Raw genomic sequence first — 20,251 nt, 5'->3', positions numbered from 1 at the left:
CAGGAGGGACAACCTGATCACCTTGTACGTACCCCAGCACTTAGAACAGTGCTTGGCACATAATAAGCGCTTATCAAATACCATTATTATTATTATTATTGTTATTTATTATTGTACCACGTAAAATACTAAGTACTGGGATAGATACATGCTAATCAGGTGGGACACATCCCATATCCTCCATGAAACTCACTATCTTAACTCACTTCACTATTTTACGAGGTAACTGAGGCACAGAGAAATTAAACAACTTGCCCAAGGTCCCACTGCAGATGAGTGGTGGAGCCAGGATTAGAAACCAGATCCCAGGCTCATGCTCTTTCCTCTGGGGCATGCTGCTTCTCGTTCGAGCACTTAATACAGAGCTCTGCACAATCATGAACCATCATGTCAATGAGAGGTCCTATACCCCTTACCCCCCGCCCTCATCATCCCAGAATGGGTTCCTGGGGATGTTGACGGTGACTGTCCCCGTGGAGATGTCCTTAGTTGGAGTCGTCCTGTGGCCACTTTACTGTTCTCTCAGCCTGACCCTGGGCACCGGAGCTCCCGCCCCAGGGCCAGCCAGTCCCGGGCTCTGGCCTCTGTTCCAGGGAGGAGCAACCATCTAGCCATAGGGGCTGGAACCTGAGTCCCTCCCTCCAGCCCCTTCCTGCCACGCTTCCGGTAATGACCTCAACCCAGAGGGGAATTCCTGGAGGGAAGATTGACCGGGGCCTCTGGTTTCCCATCAGGTTAATGGCTCTTCCCACCATTGGGGACAGCCTCTGCCTGCTGCTGTCTGGATGGCTGTGCTCCATGGAGCCTGCTGGGCAACCTTCCTGATACAGGGAGGGTCACTGGGACCCACTGCCCTCACCAAGCCCTGGCTCTGCTTGTGCTGGGCCCAGTGACAAGTCAGAGAAAGCCACCCCTGAGATCATTCTTTTCTGAAAGAACAGAGTTGACTCTAAGCAGAAAATGTAAGAGATGCAAATGGGACAGCTGCCTCACTGGCAAGAGCGGAGTCTGATAATAATAATGATGGTATTTGTTAAGCACTTACTGTGTGCAAAGCACTGTTCTAAGCACTGGGAGGATACAAAGTGATCAGGTTGTCCCATGTGGGGCTCACAGTCTTAATCCCCATTTTCCAGATGAGGGAACTGAGGCCCAGAGAAGTGAAGTGACTTGCCCAAAGTCACACAGCTGACAAGTGGCGGAGCTGGGATTAGAACCCATGACCTCTGACTCCCAAACCCGGGCTCTTTCCACTAAGCCATGCTGCTTCTCATCTGGGGACCCTCCAGCCTTCAGGGGACCATCTCCCATCGCCCTCTGAATGCACTCTGCACTTGTCCAGGTGATGTCTTGTTCCACAACCAATCGGAAGAGGTGGGTGTAGAAGAATTTGCTGGTCACCTGCCCCTCCTGGGTGACAAAATTAATTCTAAACCTGAAATACTGTCTGGTATTGTCAGAACCCCTGACTCATTAACAGAATGGCACAGGGGAGGCCGAGGAACCCTGGCGGAGCCAGGCAGTCTCCGTCTCTGGGGCCTCAGAATCCCTTGCAACCCACTGTTAGTTCAACACCAGGAATGCTTCCAGTGGGTACATTGATTGAACACTGACTAGGGGCCAAACCCTGCCCTGCACCAGTGGATCAGACATGGTTCCTGTCCCGCCCGGGGCTCACAGTCTAAGAGGGAGAGAGCTCATCTTCACCAAAGAATGGGGAGTCTGAGGTCCTGAAAGGTTGAGTGACTTCCTCAAGGTCAAATAGCAGGCCATGGGCAGAACCGAAACCAATTCTCAGGTCCCTCCATAGAGCCACCCTGCTTCTCGGTATTGGATGTTGAACCACTGAAGAGATTTAATGGTCTAACACTGAAACAATCCATTTTCAGTAGGAGACGGCAGTGTGGTCTAGGAGAAAGAACTCAGGTCTGGGAGTTTGAAGACTTGAGTTCTAATCCCGACTCTGTCACTTGCTTATCAGGTAAATTTAGGCAGTTACTTAGCCCCTCTGTGCCTTATTTATCTCAGTGTGTTTTAGTTTTCTCTGTAAAATGGGGATAGGTAATCTAATCATTGTGTTATTTATTAAATGCTTACCATGTGCCAAGCACTGCACTAAACGCTGGGGTAGCTACAGGATCATCAGGTCCCACATGATGCTCACAGTCCAAATAGGAGGGAGAACAGGTACTGAATCCCCATTTTCCAGATGAGGGAGCTGAGGCATCAAGAAGTTAAGTGACTTGCCCAAGATCATGCAGGAGGTATGTGGTGGAGCTGGAATCAGGACCATGTCCTCTGTCTCCCAGTCCCAGGCTCTTTCCATTAAGGCATCACTGCTTCTTTATAATAATGTTGGTATTTTTTAAGTGCTTACTATGTGCAGAGTACTGTTCTATCTGTTACAGTTTGTTTATCTGCAGACTGTAAGCTCACTGTAGGCAAGGAGCCTGTCTACCAATTCTCTTGTATTCTTCTAAGTGCTAAGTACAGTGCTCTGCACATAGTAAGTGCTTAATGAATACCACTGATTGATTGACCTGCTCACCACCCCTCTTAGACTAGAAGCCCTGTGTGGGCAGGGATTAGGTTCACTTGTATTATCTCTTGTCTGCTCCAGTGCTTTACATGACACCTGGCATAGTTATGTTAAGTGCATAGTGAGTACCCCATAGTGAGGACCCCACGAGGGAGGCCCATGGCTCTAGGCCTTCGTGGAAGATTAATTAGGAGCCTAAAATGGGATCCCAGGGCTAGTGGAATTCCAGCCTCCAGTGCAAGGTCTGGTCCCGGCAGCCCTCAAAAAGGCCCAGAGTGAACAAGGATAGGCTGGGTAAATGAGGTCCCTCAACTCCCGAGTCCCGCCCACTCCGAGCAGACTTAGGTTTTGGGTTCCAGAGGAGTCTGGCTCCCTGCCCCTGAGATAAATGCAAGGTAGGGGGTGGACTGCTCACCCCAGGCCAGCCCACTACAGGCCCCTCACCCAGGTGTCCTGCCCCGCCCGACTCCAAGGGCCAACCAACAACCAGGGAGGGCAGTGGGGGTGGCCCTATCACCACTTGTGCAAACAGCAAAGTCCGGCCTGGGGCCTTTGCCTCCTGAACCCTCTCCACTCTTGACCACAGTGGGCAGTCCCTGCTGCTGCTATTTGTCAGGTTTCCAGGAATGGGAGCCTCCAGCAAGGCAGGGCGGGGGAAGGAGCTGACACTGGAACCTGTCATCCTTAAGCAACTCCCCTGCTCAGGCACAAGTGGAGCCAAGCTACTGACCAGCTCCCGGGGGCCAGTCGCTAACTGTGACAGGACCTGCCTCCTTGGGTAGCCAAGTCCAGACTGGTCCCCTGACCTTCCAAAACCTGGCCCCAGATAAAATTTAGCTCCTTGAGCATGCCAACTTCCTCCCTGAGTTTAAAGATTAATTCCAGGCTCTTCGACCCAAGTGTTCCAGTCTAGCCTCCGCCACAGCGGCCACTGCCATGCACAACTTTGGTGCCGTCCTGACAGCTCTGGGGGGCTTCGGGCCCTTCCAGAAGTGGCTGGTGTTCTGGCTGGCCCTTCCCAACCTGGGTATTCCCTTCTACTTCTTCGGCCAAATGTTCATGTTCCTGGAGCCAAGACACCACTGTGACACGAGCTGGATCCTGGCCCTGAGCCCCAACCTGAGCACAGAGCAGCAACTGAACCTGACCATTCCACGCCGGGCTGACGGCACCTTCGAGGCCTGCCGTATGTACAGGCCGGAACCGGGGTGGGGCATCGATGAAATCGTCTCCTTCGGGCTTAACGACACAGAGGACTGCCGGGACGGCTGGATGTACCTCTCAGAGGAGCCGCCTTCTCTGGTCACCGAGGTGGGTGCCGGCCAGCGTCTGGCCCCGTTCCTGCTTCTCCCGGGGCCTAGTGAGGGGGGTGGGTGTGTCCCTGGGTCTGGGCTGGACAAGTGGAATGTGCTCATCCTGTGGGGAACCCCCGGTCACAGCGGGGGCACCGAGAGCTGCCAGAGAGGGCCGGGCCGTGGCCAAAGCCAGGTCACTGACCACATGGCAGCAAGGTCAACATAAACTTTGTCCCTGTAGGGTCCATGAGGCTGAGATCTTAGAGAACTTTTGTGCCTACCAATTACCTGATCCTTCCTGGGCATGGGTGCTGCAAAGCTCATAGGGGCCTTGATTCTTTTTTTAAAAATGGTATTTGTTAAATGCTTACTGTGTGCCAGGCGCTGTTCTAAGCACTGGGGTAGATACAAGCAAATCAGTTTGGACACAGTCCCTGTCCCACATAGGGCTCAGTCTCAATTCCCATTTTACAAATAAGGTAACTGAGGCACAGAGAAGTTAAGTGACTTGCCCAAGGTCAAACAGCAGACAAGAGGCTGAACCTGGATTAGAATCCAGATCCTTCTGATGCCCATGCTCTATCCACTAGTCCACCCTGCTTCTTTGTCCCAAGATGGTAGGAGCTCGGTGGTCTTGCCCAAAATTTGCCCTGGAGTCTGTGTGCCTGCAGTCAGACTGTTTCAGTACTGTCCAGCACACATTGCACTGACCCAGAAGACAGTCAATCAATCAGTGATATTTAGTTGATGCCCACTTTGCACACAGCACTGAGCTGAGTGCTTGGAAGAGTACCCTGGTGTATGAGCACATGATCCCTGCCCTCAAGAGATTTACAGTCTACTGTATGCAGAGCACTGTACTGAGTGCTTGGGAGAATACCATAGAGTTAGTAGACATAGACATTCTCCCCTAGAATAATAATGTTGGTATTTGTTAAGCACTTACTACATACAGAGCACTGTTCTAAGCGCTGGGGTAGATACAGGGTAATCAGGTTGTTCCCCGTGAGGCTCACAGTTAATCCCCATTTTACAGATGAGGTAACTGAGGCACAGAGAAGTTAGGTGACTTGCCCAAGGTCACACAGCTGACAAGTGGCAGAGCTGGGAGGCGAACCCATGACCTCTGACTCCGAAGCCCAGGCTCTTTCCACTGAGCCACACTACTTCCCTAGAAGTTTACTGTGTGCAGAACATGGTTCTCTTGGCAGAGTTAGAGTTAAAAGAAACCAACCCTGCCCTCCAGGAGCTTACAACCTAGTCGGGGAGGCAGACACTGGAATCTTTTCCAGGTAATAATAATAATAATAATGTTTGCATTTGTTAAGCGCTTACTATGTGCAGAGCACTGTGATAAACGCTGGGGTAGATACAGAGTAATCAGGTTGTCCCACGTGAGGCTCACAGTCTTCATCCCCATTTTACAGATGAGGTAACTGAGGCCCAGAGAAGTTAAGTGACTTGCCCAAAGTCACACAGCAGATAAGTGGCCGAGGCGGGATTCGAATCCATGACCTCTGACTCCCCAGCCCAGGCTCTTTCCACTGAGCCACGCTGCTTCCCTCAATAATGATGGTATTTGTTAAGCGCTTACTATGTGCTGAACACTGTTCTAAGCGCTGGGATAGATGCTGGGTAATCAGACTACCCCACGTGGGGCTCACATTTTTAAATCCCCATTTTTACAGATGACGTAACTGAGGCACAGGGAAGTTAAGTGACTTGCCCACAGTCACACAGCTGCCAAGTGGCAGAGTCCGGATTCGAACCCATGACCTCAGACTCCCAAGCCAGGGCTCTTTCCATTGAGCCACGCTGCTTCTCTACAAGGAAGATGTGCTCAAAGAGTAAAGCGTGAAAGTCCCCAGGAGTACACTGTCGCAGTCCGGCGGCCAGGGAGATGGAATAACCTCCAAGGGGCTTCGGCAAGGGGACACCGGATTGGGGACAAGGCACCACCGTCCTCTTGGGCGTTGGAAGACGACACCTGGGGACCCTGCGGGACAGCAGGAGGGGTTTGTTTTGAGGAACTGGGCAGGAGGCAGGAAGAGGCTGAGGGGAGGCTGGAGGAGGGAAAGGAGTGGCCTCCCGTGGACCAGCTCCTTTCCATAGTTTTTTCAGTCCTCACGTCTGCCTGGACGTGGCACAAGGGGGCGCAGGGCACTTGAGACGTAAGTAGGATTGGCTCACTGACAGTCTAAGAGAGGGGAGTCATCCCTCAAATTCTCTATGATTCAGTTTCTTCCTTTTCCTCTTTAATGTCTGCCTCACCCTACCTCCCAGGGCTGTGGTGAGGACAGAAGTGTGTCATATCCCTTACTCCTCTTCCCTTCCGAGTCACCCTTGCACCTGGATTTGTACCTTTTATTTAACCTCACCCTCAGCCCCGCAGCACTTACATCCAGATCTGTAGTTTATTATAAGGTCTGCTTGCTCCTCTAGACTGTAAGCTTCTTGCGGACAGGGAACACGTCTACCAACTCTTAGACTGGACTCTCCCAAGTGCTTAGGACAATGCTCTGCACAGTAAACTCTCAATAAATACTATTGATTGATAGATTGATTGACAAGCCCGGGACAGGGATGTGAAAATGCTTAGGAATAACAAAACAAAGTAATGCAGAGAAAAAGGTATTATAATGAGGAAGGGGCATATCTGCGGATTTCAGTCTCCTCCTCACAGCACGGATCGCTGAGGTCCCTTGCTCTTCCAAGGCCAGAGGGCAAACAGGACCATCAGAAGGAGGTGAACTTGGAGATCCCCAGCATGTCGGAGGGGGGGACACCAGGCCCTTGTCCCCTTCATCCAGAAACGCTCTTACAATGGCATTTCCCTCTGCAGTTCGACCTGGTCTGCGGCCGGAAGCACGAGAAGGAGGTCTCCCAGTCCGTCTATATGGCCGGGCTGCTGGTCGGGGCAGCCAGCTTCGGTACAATGAGTGACAGGTGAGAGAGCAGGCCGACAGCCTGCAGGACACTGAGTGACAGATAACTGATGACCTCAGAAAGCAGGGTGAGCACGGGAGCATCCTCGGCCACCCCAGGGATCTGGAGCGGCCGGCTAGTGAAGAGATCAGAGAAGCATTCTCAGGAGAGGGTGAAATGCAGGGTCAGGGAGGGGTGGCTCACTCTGGTGGACCAGGCAACCCTCCCTATAGGTGGCCCAGGTGGCCCAGGTGGCCACTGTGGCTGTGAGTGGGAAAGCAGGTGGGCAGGGGCTGCTGGCTGGTGCTGGTCCCAGCAGCTAGAAAGAGAGCCCCAAGGAGAGGGAAGAGGGGTGGTCTCCAGGCCGGTGCCCACAGACACCCACAGGCAAAACTGCCTGGCCCATCCCCTAACCCCCGACTCCCAGCCCCTTGGCTCTTGGCCTGTTCCCTCAGGTTCGGCCGCCGCATCACCATCCTCATGGAGCTGCTGCTTCAGGCCATGGTCGGCATCGGCACCGCTTTCGTCCCCAACTTCTACCTGTACATGGTGCTGAGGTTCGTGGTGGGCACTGCCGTCTCTGGATTCTCCATCAGCTTCGTCACCCTGAGTGAGTGCCGGGGCTGGCCCGGGGGACTGAGCGACGAGGCCGGAGCACTTGCCGCTATCAACGGAAGATTCCTGAGTCGGCGAGGGTCTGGGCTGAATCTTCAGGGGGCCGAGTTTAGGGACCCGAGTTGAGAGTGAAATTTCCAGGCCAGGTCCACAGCTTCCCACAATCGATTTATCAACCCATCAACGGTCTTTATTGAGCACTTCTGGGGGGCATTTGAGGGGACTTTAAAATGGGTATGGAAAGAGGGTAGAGCTAGCTCCACTGCTGCAATCCAACAATGATTTTCTCTATGGGTGTCTCTTTGTCTCAATCTTTATCTCTCTCGGTCTCTCTGCCTTTCCCACCTCTCAGACATGGAATGGGTGGGACCATCCAGAAGACCGTTCACCGTGGTCATCTCTCACTGCTTATTTGCACTGGGTCAGATGGTCCTGGCCGGGCTGGCTTACGGAGTGCGGAACTGGAGGCTGCTGCAGCTCGCCGGCTCGTCCCCCATCGTCCTGCTCTTTTTCTATGTCTGGTGAGTGAGCTGGGCACGTCACCCCCGGCCCTCCCGGGTCCAGCTGCTGCCCGGCCAAATCAGGGAACCGGTGTCCAGGGTGGGCCGAGTCCAGGAGCTTCTGCAGTTACTACCCGTGTCTGCACTGGGACTTATTGGACTCCTGGCATGCGGGGACAGTCAATGTGGCAGCAGCAGTGATGGTGTTTACTGAGCACCTCTGGGTGCTGTGCATTGTACTAAGCATTCAGGAAGTGCCAGGGAAGCAAGTGACTTGTTCCCTGCCCACAAGAGGTGTCCACTCTAATAAGGGAGGGAAGGGAAGGAGGAAGCCCCCAAGGTGTTCACCGGCTCTTTGGTTGACTGCATGGGCAAGAATGCTTGAACCAGCCAGGGCCAAAGCCCCAACCTTGGGTCCTAATGACCCCCCCAACCAAGTTCATCCCAGCAGGGTCGTGCCAGAGTCAGCCCGCTGGCTCCTGGTCCAGGGGAGAGTGGACGAAGCCCAAGAACTCCTGCAAAAGGCAGCGGCCTGCAACCATCGCACGATCCCGCCAGAGCTGCTGGACCAGGTACCAGCAGGGGAACCAGGCGTTGGACAGTGATGCGGCCTGGTTGAGGTTCACTTCTCCAGCCCTCCCGTGGCCAGGTCACTGAGCTGAGGATGGAGAGGAGGCTTGGGGATGGGCTGGACAGCGCAGGGAGCAGCCAGTCAGTTTACCCTGTATAGTCTGGGTGCAGTGAACCCCTGCCTGTCTCACCAGTCAAGGAAGGGACCCAACGACTCCCTCTCTCTCTCTCTCCTCTCTCTCTCTCTGATCTCTCTCTTCCTCTCTCCCCCCTTCTGTCTCCATTCCTCTTTCCCACTCTTTCTCTCTCATTATTTTTCTCTCTGCTCTCCCCAAAGCTCCAAAACGAGACCAAGTCGCCGAAGGGGAATGTCCTGGTCCTGTTTCATTACCAGCACCTCAGGAAAGTGACGCTTATTCTTCTGGCAGTATGGTAAGAGCCTCCACTGCCCAGCCCACAGTTGGGTTCCAGAGCCACTGTCCAGAATGACGACTAGGCCAAGGGCCCGGGAAGGAGGGGGGAGTGGCGAGGGGCGGGGGGCCTGGGCTGATAGGCGGTTGACTGGCCGCTGGCCCGGTTCCAGGTTTGTGGACAGCCTGGTATATTACGGGCTGAGCTTGAACGTGGGGAGCTTCGGTTTGAACATCTACCTGACACAGCTGGTGTTTGGACTGGTGGAGTTGCCTGCCCGCTTTGGCTGTATCTTCATGCTCCAGCGCTTTGGCAGGAGGCAGTGCCAGGCCTGGACCCTGTTGGTTGGGGGCAGCATGTGCCTCATCATCATCTTCATCCCCCCAGGTACAATCTGGCCACCTCTCCTTCCCCATGCCCAGGAGCCCTCTGGGGATAAGTTGTCTGTCCCCAAATCCATCCAGCCTTTTGTCCATCCCCCTGCTCCTCCCCTCTTAACAGTCCCCCCGTCCATCCTCCTCTCCCCTGTTTGTTCCCTATCTGTCCCCCAATCCATTCCCCAATCTGTCTTTCCCTCCATCCACCTAACCAAGCCTATTCGTGCTTAAGAGTAAAGTTGAACAAGTAGTCTCTGCAACCTGGACAGGGTGACCGACCAGTCAATTAGCATTGGTACTGAGCTCTTGCTGGCTGCAGAGCTCTGTACTGCACGCTGGAGAAAGCTCAACAGTAGCCAGACATGGTCCCTTTTTTTTAATGGCATTTGTTAAGCACTTATTATGTGCCAGGCACTGTACTAAGCACTGTGGTAGATAGAAGCTATTCAGGTTGAACACAGTCTCTGTCCCTCATAGAGCTCACTGTCTTAATCTCCATTTTACAGATGAGGGAATTGGAGCACAGAGAAGTCAAGTGACTTGCTCAAGGTCACACAACAGACAAGTGATGGAGCTGGGATTAGAACCCAGGTCCTCTGACTCTAAGGCCCTTGTTCTTTCCATTCTGCCATGTTGCTTTCCCATACTACGCTGCTTCTCCGTGCCCTGAAGTTACTCAAATCCCAAGGGCAGAGAGACAGACAGGCATGATTTACCAAGATGGAAGTCCCCACAGTCCCATAACCCCTGAGAAGCTGCTCAGTACATGGGATTGTTGGGCAAGGATTGTCTATATCTGTTGCCGAATTGTACATTCCGAGCGCTTAGTACGATGCTCTGCACACAGGAAGTGCTCAATAAATACCATTAAATGAATGAATGAATTCAGCCCCATTTCCCCATTAGACAGTATGCCCTTAAGCAGCAGGGAGAAAGGGTCTGGTTCCCACTCAACTCTCCCAAGCCCTCAGTACACTGCCTAGCACTCAGTAAATAATCCTAGTTGGAGGAATTTATTGCTGAGTGGTGGGGGTTGGGAGTCAGAGAACGGGCTTGAGACTCACAGGAGTGGAACTCTACATTAGTAATTTGTGTCCCTGTTGGTAGAGCCATATACATTCCTTGAGGGCAGGGAATGCTGTCTACCAACTCTATTATATTGTGTTCTCCTAAGCGCTTAGTACCATGCTCTGAATACAGTAAGGGCTCACTAAATACCATTAATCGAGTGATTGAGAACAAGCAGACTTAACCCTCTTTTTGTCCACTGCCTTCCCTTCCATCCAGGCTCCGCTCTAATATCTGAGTCTTCTCTCTCCCTTGCCCCAGACTTTCCCGTACTCACCACAGCGCTGGCCGTCATCGGCAAGTTTGCCACATCAGCAGCCTTCTCCATCTCCTACATCTATTCTGCTGAGCTCTTCCCCACTATTGTCAGGTAAATTCCTCCCTGTCCTCATTGTTGGTGTCCTTCGGTAACTTCCACCTTGTCCACACTACTGTCTTTGTTGGGTAACTCCCTCCCTATTCCCACTTCTGTTGTCGTCGGATGACTTCCTGCCCGTCCCACTCTTGTTGGCATCGACTAACTCCCTCCCCGTTGTGATTGGACGACCCCCTCCCCATCCCCACTGGTGGCAGCGGCGGCGGATAACTCCCACCCAGTCGTTGTTGGACGACTCTCTTCCCGTCCCTGCCGTCAGTGTGATCGGGTACCTCCCTTCCCTTTGTCATCGGATGACTCCCTCCCCTCTCCCGTTGTCGACCCAATCGGATGACTCCTCCCTTACCCCATTCCGAGGTCTGGGTGGGTTTTTGGCCAGGCAGGTTCTAGGTAAATGTAAACTGTTGTGATAAATCCCTAAAAATGAGAAATTGTGAAAAAAAGAAATGTAGGTTAGTGTTTGAAGAAAGATCGGATGGAACAAAGTTTGGACTTGAAACCAAGCAATTTGGTTACCCAACCTTGAGGTTGAGGTGCTGAGATGGTTTCTGATGGTTCTTTGCCTGGAAACATTGGGTGTTTCAAGGGCGGGATGGGTAAGGGTGTGTTACTGCTGCTCTTACTATTACTCTTCCTTTGCTGTAACTGTTATTCTTACTTTTACTCTTCTTGTTTGATTAAAGAATGCCAGGAGATGTGAGGGGTTTTTTGTTGGTCAGCTTAGATCTCCAATCCATCTTGAATATCTGGGAAAATATAACTTTGCTTGGTTCTTCAAGGAGTGAAGCAATTCATTATAAAGCTCTTGTTTTTCTCACCTCTGTCACTGAGAAAGAGCAGACCTCGGGAGAATGGCCACCTCCGGCTGATTATGTCCATTGGGGAGCTCAATGAAGCCACTGGTTACTCAGGGTGGGCTCTGCCAGATACCAGGACGTAACAAGATTTCCAGATCTGGAGAGTAGTGTTTTTCCATCACCTGCTAATCAGTTGATTAGTAGTACTTTTTTGAGCCCCTACTCTGTACAGAGCACTACCCTAAGTGCTTGGGAGAGTTCGATAGAGTTAACAGACTTGATGGTTGTCTCCAATGAGCTTAAACTCTTGAGGGGGAGAGAGACTCCTTACAGAGGAGATGGAATACGGGAAAGAGGATTCCCCCATTGGGTAAATAGCCAATATTTATTTCAGTAAAATGTTTGTGGTATACGTTCATTCATTCATTCATTCAATAGTATTTATTGTGCGCTTACTATGTGCAGAGCACTGTACTAAGCGCTTGGGATGAACAAGTCAGCAACAGATAGAAACAGTCCCTGCCGTTTGACGGGCTTACAGTCTAATCGGGGGAGATGGACAGACAAGAACAATGGCAATAAATAGAGTCAAGGGGAAGAACATCTCGTAAAAAAAATGGCAACTAAATAGAATCAAGGCGATGTACAATTCATTAACAAAATAAATAGGGCAATGGAAATATATACAGTTGAGCGGATGAGTACAGTGCTGTGGGGAAGGGAAGGGAGAGGTGGAGGAGCAGAGGGAAAAGGGGAAAAAGAGGGTTTAGCTGTGGAGAGGTAAAGCGGGGGTGGCAGAGGGAGTAGAGGGAGAAGAGGAGCTCAGTCTGGGAAGGCCTCTTGGAGGAGGTGAGTTTTAAGTAGGGTTTTGAAGAGAGGAAGAGAATCAGTTTGGCGGAGGTGAGGAGGGAGGGCGTTCCAGGACCGCGGGAGGACGTGGCCCGGGGGTCGACGGCGGGATAGGCGAGACCGAGGGACGGCGAGGAGGTGGGCGGCGGAGGAGCGGAGCGTGCGGGGTGGGCGGTAGAAAGAGAGAAGGGAGGAGAGGTAGGAAGGGGCAAGGTGATGGAGAGCCTCGAAGCCTAGAGTGAGGAGTTTTTGTTTGGAGCGGAGGTTGATAGGCAACCACTGGAGTTGTTTAAGAAGGGGAGTGACAGGCCCAGATCGTTTCTGCAGGAAGATGAGACGGGCAGCGGAGTGAAGAATAGACTGGAGAGGGGCGAGAGAGGAGGAAGGGAGGTCAGAGAGAAGGCTGACACGGTAGTCTAGGTAGTCTGACACGGAGGATATAACGAGAGCCCGTAGCAGTAAGGTAGCCGTTTGGGTGGAGAGGAAAGGGCGGATCTTGGCGATATTGTAGAGGTGAAACCGGCAGGTCTTGGTAACGGATAGGATGTGTGGGGTGAACGAGAGAGACGAGTCAAGGATGACACCGAGATTGCGGGCCCGAGAGACAGGAAGGATGGTCGTGCCATCGACGGTGATAGAGAAGTCTGGGAGAGGACCAGGTTTGGGAGGGAAGATGAGGAGCTCAGTCTCGCTCATGTTGAGTTTTAGGTGGCGGGCCGACATCCAGGTGGAGACGTCCCAGAGGCGGGAGGAGATGCGAGCCTGAAGGGAGGGGGAGAGGACAGGGGCGGAGATGTAGATCTGCGTGTCATCTGCGTAGAGATGGTAGTCAAAGCCTTGAGAGCGAATGAGTTCACCGAGGGAGTGAGTGTAAATGGAGAACAGAAGAGGGCCAAGAACTGACCCTTGAGAAACTCCAACAGTTAAAGGATGGGAGGGGGAGCAGGCTCCAGCGAAGGAGACCGAGACTGAGCGGCCAGAGAGGTAAGAGGAGAACCGGGAGAGGACAGAGTCCGTGAAGCCAAGGTGAGATAAGGTATGGAGGAGGAGGGGATGGTCGACAGTGTCAAAGACAGCAGAGAGGTCAAGGAGGATCAGAATGGAGTAGGAGCCATTGGATTTGGCAAGAAGGAGGTCATGGGTGACCTTAGAGAGAGCAGTCTCGGTAGAGTGGAGGGGACGGAAGCCAGATCGGAGGGGTTCTAGGAGAGAATGGGAGTTAAGGAATTCTAAGCATCGATGGTAGACGACTCGTTCTAGGATTTTGGAAAGGAAGGGTAGTAGGGAAATAGGGCGATAACTGGAGGGGGCAGTGGGGTCAAGAGCGGGTTTTTTTAGGATGGGGGAGACGTGGGCATGTTTGAAGGCAGCGGGGAAGGAGCCATTGGAGATTGAGTGGTTAAAAATAGAAGTTAAGGAAGGTAGGAGGGCAGGGGCGATGGTTTTAATAAGGTGAGAGGGAATGGGGTCCGAGACGCAGGTGGAGGGGGTGGCACTTGCGAGGAGGGAGGAGATCTCCTCTGAGGATACTGCAGGGAAGGATGGGAAAGTAGGGGAGAGGGTTGGTGGGGGGGAGGGGAGAGGCGGAGGGGTGACTTTGGGGAGCTCAGACCTGATCGTGTTGATTTTCGTGAGGAAATAGGTGGCCAGATCATTGGGGGTGAGAGATGGGGGAGGGGGAGGAACAGGGGGCCTAAGGAGAGAGTTAAAGGTCCGGAACAATCGGCGGGGGTGACGGGCATGGGTGTCGATGAGGGAGGAGAAGAAGTTTTGCCTGGCGGAGGAGAGGGCAGAGTTAAGGCAGGAAAGGATAAATTTGAAGTGTGTGAGGTCGGCTTGGTGCTTGGACTTTCGCCAGCAGCGCTCAGCAGCTCGAGCGTAGGAGCGTAGGAGGCGGACAGAGGAGGTGATCCAGGGCTGTGGGTTAGTGGAGCGAGAGCGGCGGAGGGAAAGGGGGGCGAGAGAGTCGAGTTGAGTAGAGAGGGTGGAGTTGAGAGCGGAGACCTGATCGTGTTGCTATATTAGCACTACTGTATTGTATCATACTGTATCATGTTGCTATATTACCGATTTCGTTTATTACTGTTTATTGTTGTCAGTGCTGCCACCCACCTCTCTGGCCTCGCCATGTCCCTCCTCCCCCCCCCCGCCCCTTCCTATCCTCCCCTTCCCCTTCCCCTCTCTCGCTCAGCTCTTTCCCGCTCTCTCCTCTGTCTCCTCCCCCCCTCCCCTCCCCCGCCCTAGAACCCCACTTTACCAGCGCTACCCCTCTTCCCCCTCCCCCTACTCTTACCCCCACCAAACCCCCTCCTCACCCCCTCCCCCCTTCTCTCTTCCCCACCCACGCCCCATCCCAGTCCTCTTGTCCCACCGCTACCCCTCATCCCCCTCTCCCCGTCCAGGGCCCCGCCACCTCCTTCCCATCCAAACTCTCCCCTCCCCCCCCTCCCACGACAATATAGTCGTGTTAATAAAAGGGCGATGACCAGGGTCGGGGGTAGGCTCGATTAAGGGGCGACCTGATCAAACTCAAAGTCTGACGACAATAAACAATAACAAGCGAAATCGCTAATATAGCAACATGGTACAGTAAGACACATTACAATAGTGTTAATAAGCAGGCGATGACCAGGGTCGGGGGACGAGCCGACCCTACCCGATCAGACTCAAAGTCAAGCGGCCAGCGGCCGAGAGAGTCCCAGAGCTCATGACCAAATGTCCCTGTGGCGGCGGGGGGGCCCTGAGGTTGTCCGGGGTGGGTGGCGGCCGTATACGTTCTGTGGTTGCTATGTGCCAAGCACTGTGTTAAGCACTGGGGCACATATAAGATAATGTGGCTCATTTTCCCCACTAGATTGTAAGCTTCTTGAAGTCAGGGATCATATAACTATACTGTACTCTCCCAACCACTTAGTACAATGCTTTGCACCCAGTAAGCACCCCATAAATACTATTGTTTGAAAGATTGAACGATTGCCTAGATATGGAGATGAGTTAGTGCTTAGGTAATTGTGTAAGCTACATGCCAACGGTTGTGAGTTTACAAATGCTTCCTCCAGTCTCCTGTCTAGTTCTTCTGCTTTGTGTTTATTTTCTGAGGAGCATTCCTTCGTCCTTTTCTGTGTATCTCTGTTCCTTCCTTCTTTGCCCCCTGGCCTGGACTGGAAGCCACCCCCCACCCCAGTCACCCTGCTGCCATGGGTCCAGGCACACTGCAGATGAGGGACCTTTCCTGGGAGGCGTCCTGCCATTCACCTGTTCCAGTATCCCGGTGATTGGGATTGAGGAGTCAGAAGTCAGCTGCACCTGTCCAGCAGCAAGTGCCCTGCTGCCATCTTGCACCTTTTTTTGTGTAGGCCAGAGGTGAATGTTGCCTCTTAAATGATAATAATTCCCAGAGTGGCAGGGCATCTCCCAGGGCTTTTCCCTTGGGTACAAAATCCCTGAATGGAAAATATCTGTGCCAACGAAGACCATCAGAAGCTGTGCCCCTGTTCTCCAGGGATTTACGAGTTCAATCCCACCAATTCCCTTGGCTTCACCCTCAGAGTGCTCCAGCCCTGGGCTTTCTCCCCACTATGCCCTCATGCTCACACATCTGTGTGTTGTTTGCTCGACAGGCAGACGGGCTTGGGGCTGGTGGGCGTAGCAGCACGGACATCTGGCATCATCACTCCTCTGATCGGGCTGCTCAGAGAATATCACCCCGCCATCCCCATGGCTGTCTTTGGGAGCATCCCGGTACTGGTGGGGGTCCTCTGCTTCTTTCTCCCGGAAACCAAGGACCGGGAACTCCAAGACTGGCTGGACAGCCCCGGCGACACTCTCGGGTTGGTCTCTCTCCTTAGTTCATTGGGAAGAATGTTTATCCCTTGCCTCAGCTGATTAGTTCTGTGATTGATTTGGCCCTTGCTGGGTGCCAAGCATTGTACTGAGCCATGGGGTAGATACGCAGTGGTCAGACTGGACACGGCCCGCGTGGTCGCACCTGGCACTCCCAGTCTGACCAGGAGGAAGAGCAGGAATCTTTTCCGCGTTGTACGGGAGAAGAAACTGAAGCCCAGAGAGATTGAGTCCTGAGATCACACAGCAGGCCAGGGGCAGAACTTGGACTTGAAACCTGGATCTGAAGAGAGCACCAGCCATTTGCCTCCCTAAACACTGTTCTGATGTTGGTATTTGTTAAGCGCTTACTATGTTCTAAGCGCTGGGGTAGACACAGGGGAATCAGGATGTCCCACGTGGGGCTCACAGTCTTCATCCCCATTTTACAGATGAGGGAACTGAGGCCCAGAGAAGTGAAGTGACTTGCCCACAGTCACACAGCTGACAAGTGGCAGAGCTGGGATTCGAACTCATGAGCCCTGACTCCAAAGCCCGTGCTCTTTCCACTGAGCCACGCTGTTCTCAGTGGCTTCCTGATTTTAATTTGCCTGGTTAATAATAACGGTGACATTTCTAAAGCCCTTACTATGTGTCAAGCACTGTACTTAGTGCTGAAGTATATATTTATGTATGGTATTTGTTAGGCACTTACTATGTGTCAATTAATAATAATAATAATAATGTTGGTATTTGTTAAGGGCTTATTATGTGCCGAGCACTGTTCTAAGCACTGGGGTAAATACAGGGTAATCAGGTTGTCCTAAGTGAGGCTCACAGTCTTAATCCCCATTTTACAGATGAGGTAACTGAGGCACTGAGAAGTTAAGTGACTTGCCCAGAGTCACAAAACTGACAGGTGGCGGAGCCAGGATTAAAACCCATGACCTCTGACTCCTAAACCCGGGCTCTTTCCACTGAGCCATGCTGCTTCTCTACTGTTTTAAGCTCTGGGTGGATACAAATTAATCAGGTCAGACGCAGTCCCTGTCCTACATGGGATTTTCAGGCTAAGTCAGGGGTAAATCGGATATAAATCAGATAAAAATCCTATTTTACAGATGAGGAAATGGAGGCACAGAGAAGTTAAGTGACTCACCCTAGGTCACACAGTAGGCATGTGCTGACGGCAGGATGAAAATCCAGGTCCTCTGACTCCATGTCCATGCTCTTTTCAGTAGGTCACAGTCAATCAGTCAATCAGAGATATTTATTCATCACTAATTCTGGGCAGAGCACTGAATTAAGTGCCTGGGAGAATATGATAGAGTAAAAAGAAATAATTCTTGCCCTCAAAGCATTTACAGTTTAGTTCGGGAGGCAGACATTAAAATAAGCACCTAGTAGGAGAAGCAACAAAGCAGAAGTGCTTGGAGAGTATCTAAGTGCTTAGTGAGTAGGAAGTGAGTGCACAGGTGAAGCAGAGGGAGAAAGAATAGTATGGGGAGATGAAAGAGAAGTCAGAGAAGGCTTCCTGAAGGAGAAGCTGTTTCACTAGGCTTTTTAAAATGGGAGAGTGATGTTTTATCGGATACAAAGAAGCAGTGGAAACAGTACAAGTGGAAACAGTAGAAGCCTGAAATCAGAAGGACTCGGTGCTAATCCTGCCTCTGTCACTTCTCTGTTGTGTGACCTTGGGCCAATCACTTCTTTGTGCCTCATTTGCCTCAGCTGTAAAATGAAGATTAAGTCTGTGAGTCTCATGAGCTGTATTCAACCTGACTAGCTTGTATCTATCCCAGTGCTTGGCACACAGTAAGCCCTTGACAAATACCAAAAAAAAAAAAAAAAAGATGGAGGAGAAGTAGGGAGGGTGTGACCAAGATCTGGGCAAATGGACAGTGAGAGTGATGAGATTGAGGCACAGAAAGTAGGTTGTTGTTAGAGGAGCAAAGTGGGCAGACTGGGTTGTGGTGGGAGAGGGGAGAGGATAGGTAGGAGGGAGAGAAATGACTGAGCGCCTTATAGTCGATGGATGGTGAGGTGTTTCTGTTTGATGCAGAAGTGGATGGACAAACATTTGAGATTTTTTGAGGAATGGGGAGACGTGCCCAGAATTTAGAAAAATGATCCTAGTAGCCGTATGAAATGCAGACTGGAGCAGGGAGAGGCTGGAGGCCGGGAGGTTCCCCGGAGAATCAATCAATCAGTAGTATTTACTGAGCGCTCACTACGTGCGGAGCACTGTTCTAAGTGCTTGGGAGAATAGCTCACATTTATTCATTCATTCAGTAGTATTTACTGAGCGCTTACTAAGTGCAGAGCCCTGTATTAAGCGCTTGGAATGTACAATTCGGCAACAGAGACAATCCCTGCCCATACCTCTCATCCCATTTGAGGATTGGGGGAGCATGGGGCAGTCTGGGTGCTTCTGTGGGGGCTCGGGAAGCCCCTTCCATCCTTCCACCTGACTCCATCTGGCCCCGGCACCTGACCAGTCAGCCAGCCTTCCTGGTCCCAGGAGGCGCTGACCCAGCACCGACTCTCTTTCTCTTCCCAGGACCAAGGGAGCTGCTGGAGGCTACAGGGGGCAAGTCCAGGTGAAGGAAGCTGAAACGGATGTGGGGACAGACACCACCCTGCCCTCCACCTATCTGTGACTGAGTGAGTGGCCCGCGATCCGGGTGGCTGAGCCTAAGAGGCCCTGGTCACTGGTTGCTGGTGGGGGCCCTGCAGCTTCGATCCCGGGACATAGAAAACCCCCTCTCCTCAAATGCCAATGGAGCTCAGTTGCCCCGAGATCAGGCAGACAATTATCCTACTACCCCTGTGCCCACCGTTCTGCCCAAGGATGGTGGCATTGCGCAAGGGGAGTTTCCCTGCCCCGTCCCTGCCACCCCTCTCCCACCAGCCTGGCCAGCGGCTGGTTTGGTCTCCAGCTGGTGGCAAGTGGAGGAGACATCCTGACCCTCATCGTCAACCCAGCGCGGTGGCAGTTTGATGAAGTGCAGTTGTTCGGAGGCCCCCCGCCCTCACGGCTCCTGGATCTGAACCCCAACCCAGTGTCACCTCGGCCACCTGGTGAGGCAGCTGGGGCCAAGGCGTCACGGAGGAGAAGCAGAGACTTGCGGCTATCCACCTGGGCTGATTCATGGAAGCAGGGGCTGGATTGGATGACATTTTCAGTCCTTTCTGCCCTGCCCCTGCCCACTCCTTCTCCTCTTTCTCATCCCAGGATCGGGGTCAGCCCCTGATCCTGGGCCATCGCTGTGGCTTTCCCCTCGCGGGAGGGGAAAAGCGACGGGGGCTGGATGGCCATGCACTGTGACAAGACTCAGGCCCCAGCTGTTTTCTTGCAGGCTGTGTTGGCTCTGATGGGCACAGTTGAGAGCCCTGCACCTTGGGGGGTGCTCAGCCAGACCCAATAGAATTGGATTTTTTTTTCCTACTCTGACCTCTCTCTTCATTTGTGGGTTTCTCCTGGGACCTGAGGGGGAGTTTAGAGAAACCATGGAGGGGTGGACCTAGAAGAGAAAAAGACTCCACCGCGGGAATCTATGTGTTTGCACATACTTGAATGTATGTGTGTGTGTGTGTTTGCACGTGTGTGCCTGTGTAGGCACGCCATCTCTCCAGGACCCATGTCATCCTGCTCATCATTTTCCTCCCACTCCTTCCCATCCTCCCCATCATTATCAGTGTGCTCCAACTCCTCCCCAGCATTATCAGGGTCCTCCCTCTCCTTCCCATCCTCCCCATCCTGGTCACTGTCTTCTCCCCCGTCACCAAAGTTGGTCCTCTCCCCCCCACGGACCTGTCTGCATTTGTCCACATGGATGTGGGATGGGCAGCACCTGCACAAGCTGAGCAAGTCTTTCTGAGTCCAGAGGGTCCAGGTGAACCTCGACTTGAATGGAATTCCTGTCAGGAAACACTGACTGGGCTCTCTAGGCCTTCCCCTGAATAAGGACTCAGTGTGCCTAGTGGATAGAGCACAAGCCTAAGAATCAGAAGGACCTGGGTTCTAATCCAAGCTCTACCACTTATCAGCTGTGTGATCTTGAGCAAGTTACTTCACTTCTCTGTGCCTCACTTACTTCATTAGCT

At 52.5% G+C, this 20,251-nt stretch overlaps 1 protein-coding gene across 4 annotated transcripts; it reads left to right on the top strand.

Annotated features, from left to right (window-relative positions):
* The first annotated feature begins 2,505 nt into the window (after positions 1-2,505).
* Positions 2,506-19,592, top strand: LOC100080162 (solute carrier family 22 member 13-like). Of its 4 annotated transcripts, XM_029077277.1 has the most exons (11): positions 2,514-3,850; positions 6,677-6,780; positions 7,215-7,369; positions 7,727-7,895; positions 8,323-8,446; positions 8,782-8,876; positions 9,028-9,242; positions 10,562-10,670; positions 15,943-16,152; positions 18,705-18,808; positions 19,056-19,592. In XM_029077277.1, the coding sequence occupies exons 1-10, from the start codon at positions 3,476-3,478 to the stop codon at positions 18,802-18,804; spliced, it is 1,656 nt and encodes a 551-aa protein (XP_028933110.1). In that variant the 5' UTR covers positions 2,514-3,475; the 3' UTR covers positions 18,805-18,808; positions 19,056-19,592. The 4 variants fall into 4 exon arrangements, with proteins under 4 accessions (XP_028933112.1, XP_028933110.1, XP_028933109.1 ...); XM_029077276.1 differs by having other exon boundaries at positions 2,515-3,850; positions 18,705-19,592; XM_029077278.2 differs by having other exon boundaries at positions 2,516-3,850; positions 8,326-8,446; positions 18,705-19,592.
* Positions 19,593-20,251: the final 659 nt, after the last annotated feature.

Source organism: Ornithorhynchus anatinus, chromosome 13, assembly GCF_004115215.2.
Source record: "Ornithorhynchus anatinus isolate Pmale09 chromosome 13, mOrnAna1.pri.v4, whole genome shotgun sequence".
Classification (NCBI taxonomy): Eukaryota; Metazoa; Chordata; class Mammalia; order Monotremata; family Ornithorhynchidae; genus Ornithorhynchus; species Ornithorhynchus anatinus.
Note: the sequence above shows the minus strand (reverse complement) of the source record. Positions and strands in the feature narration are given on the sequence as shown.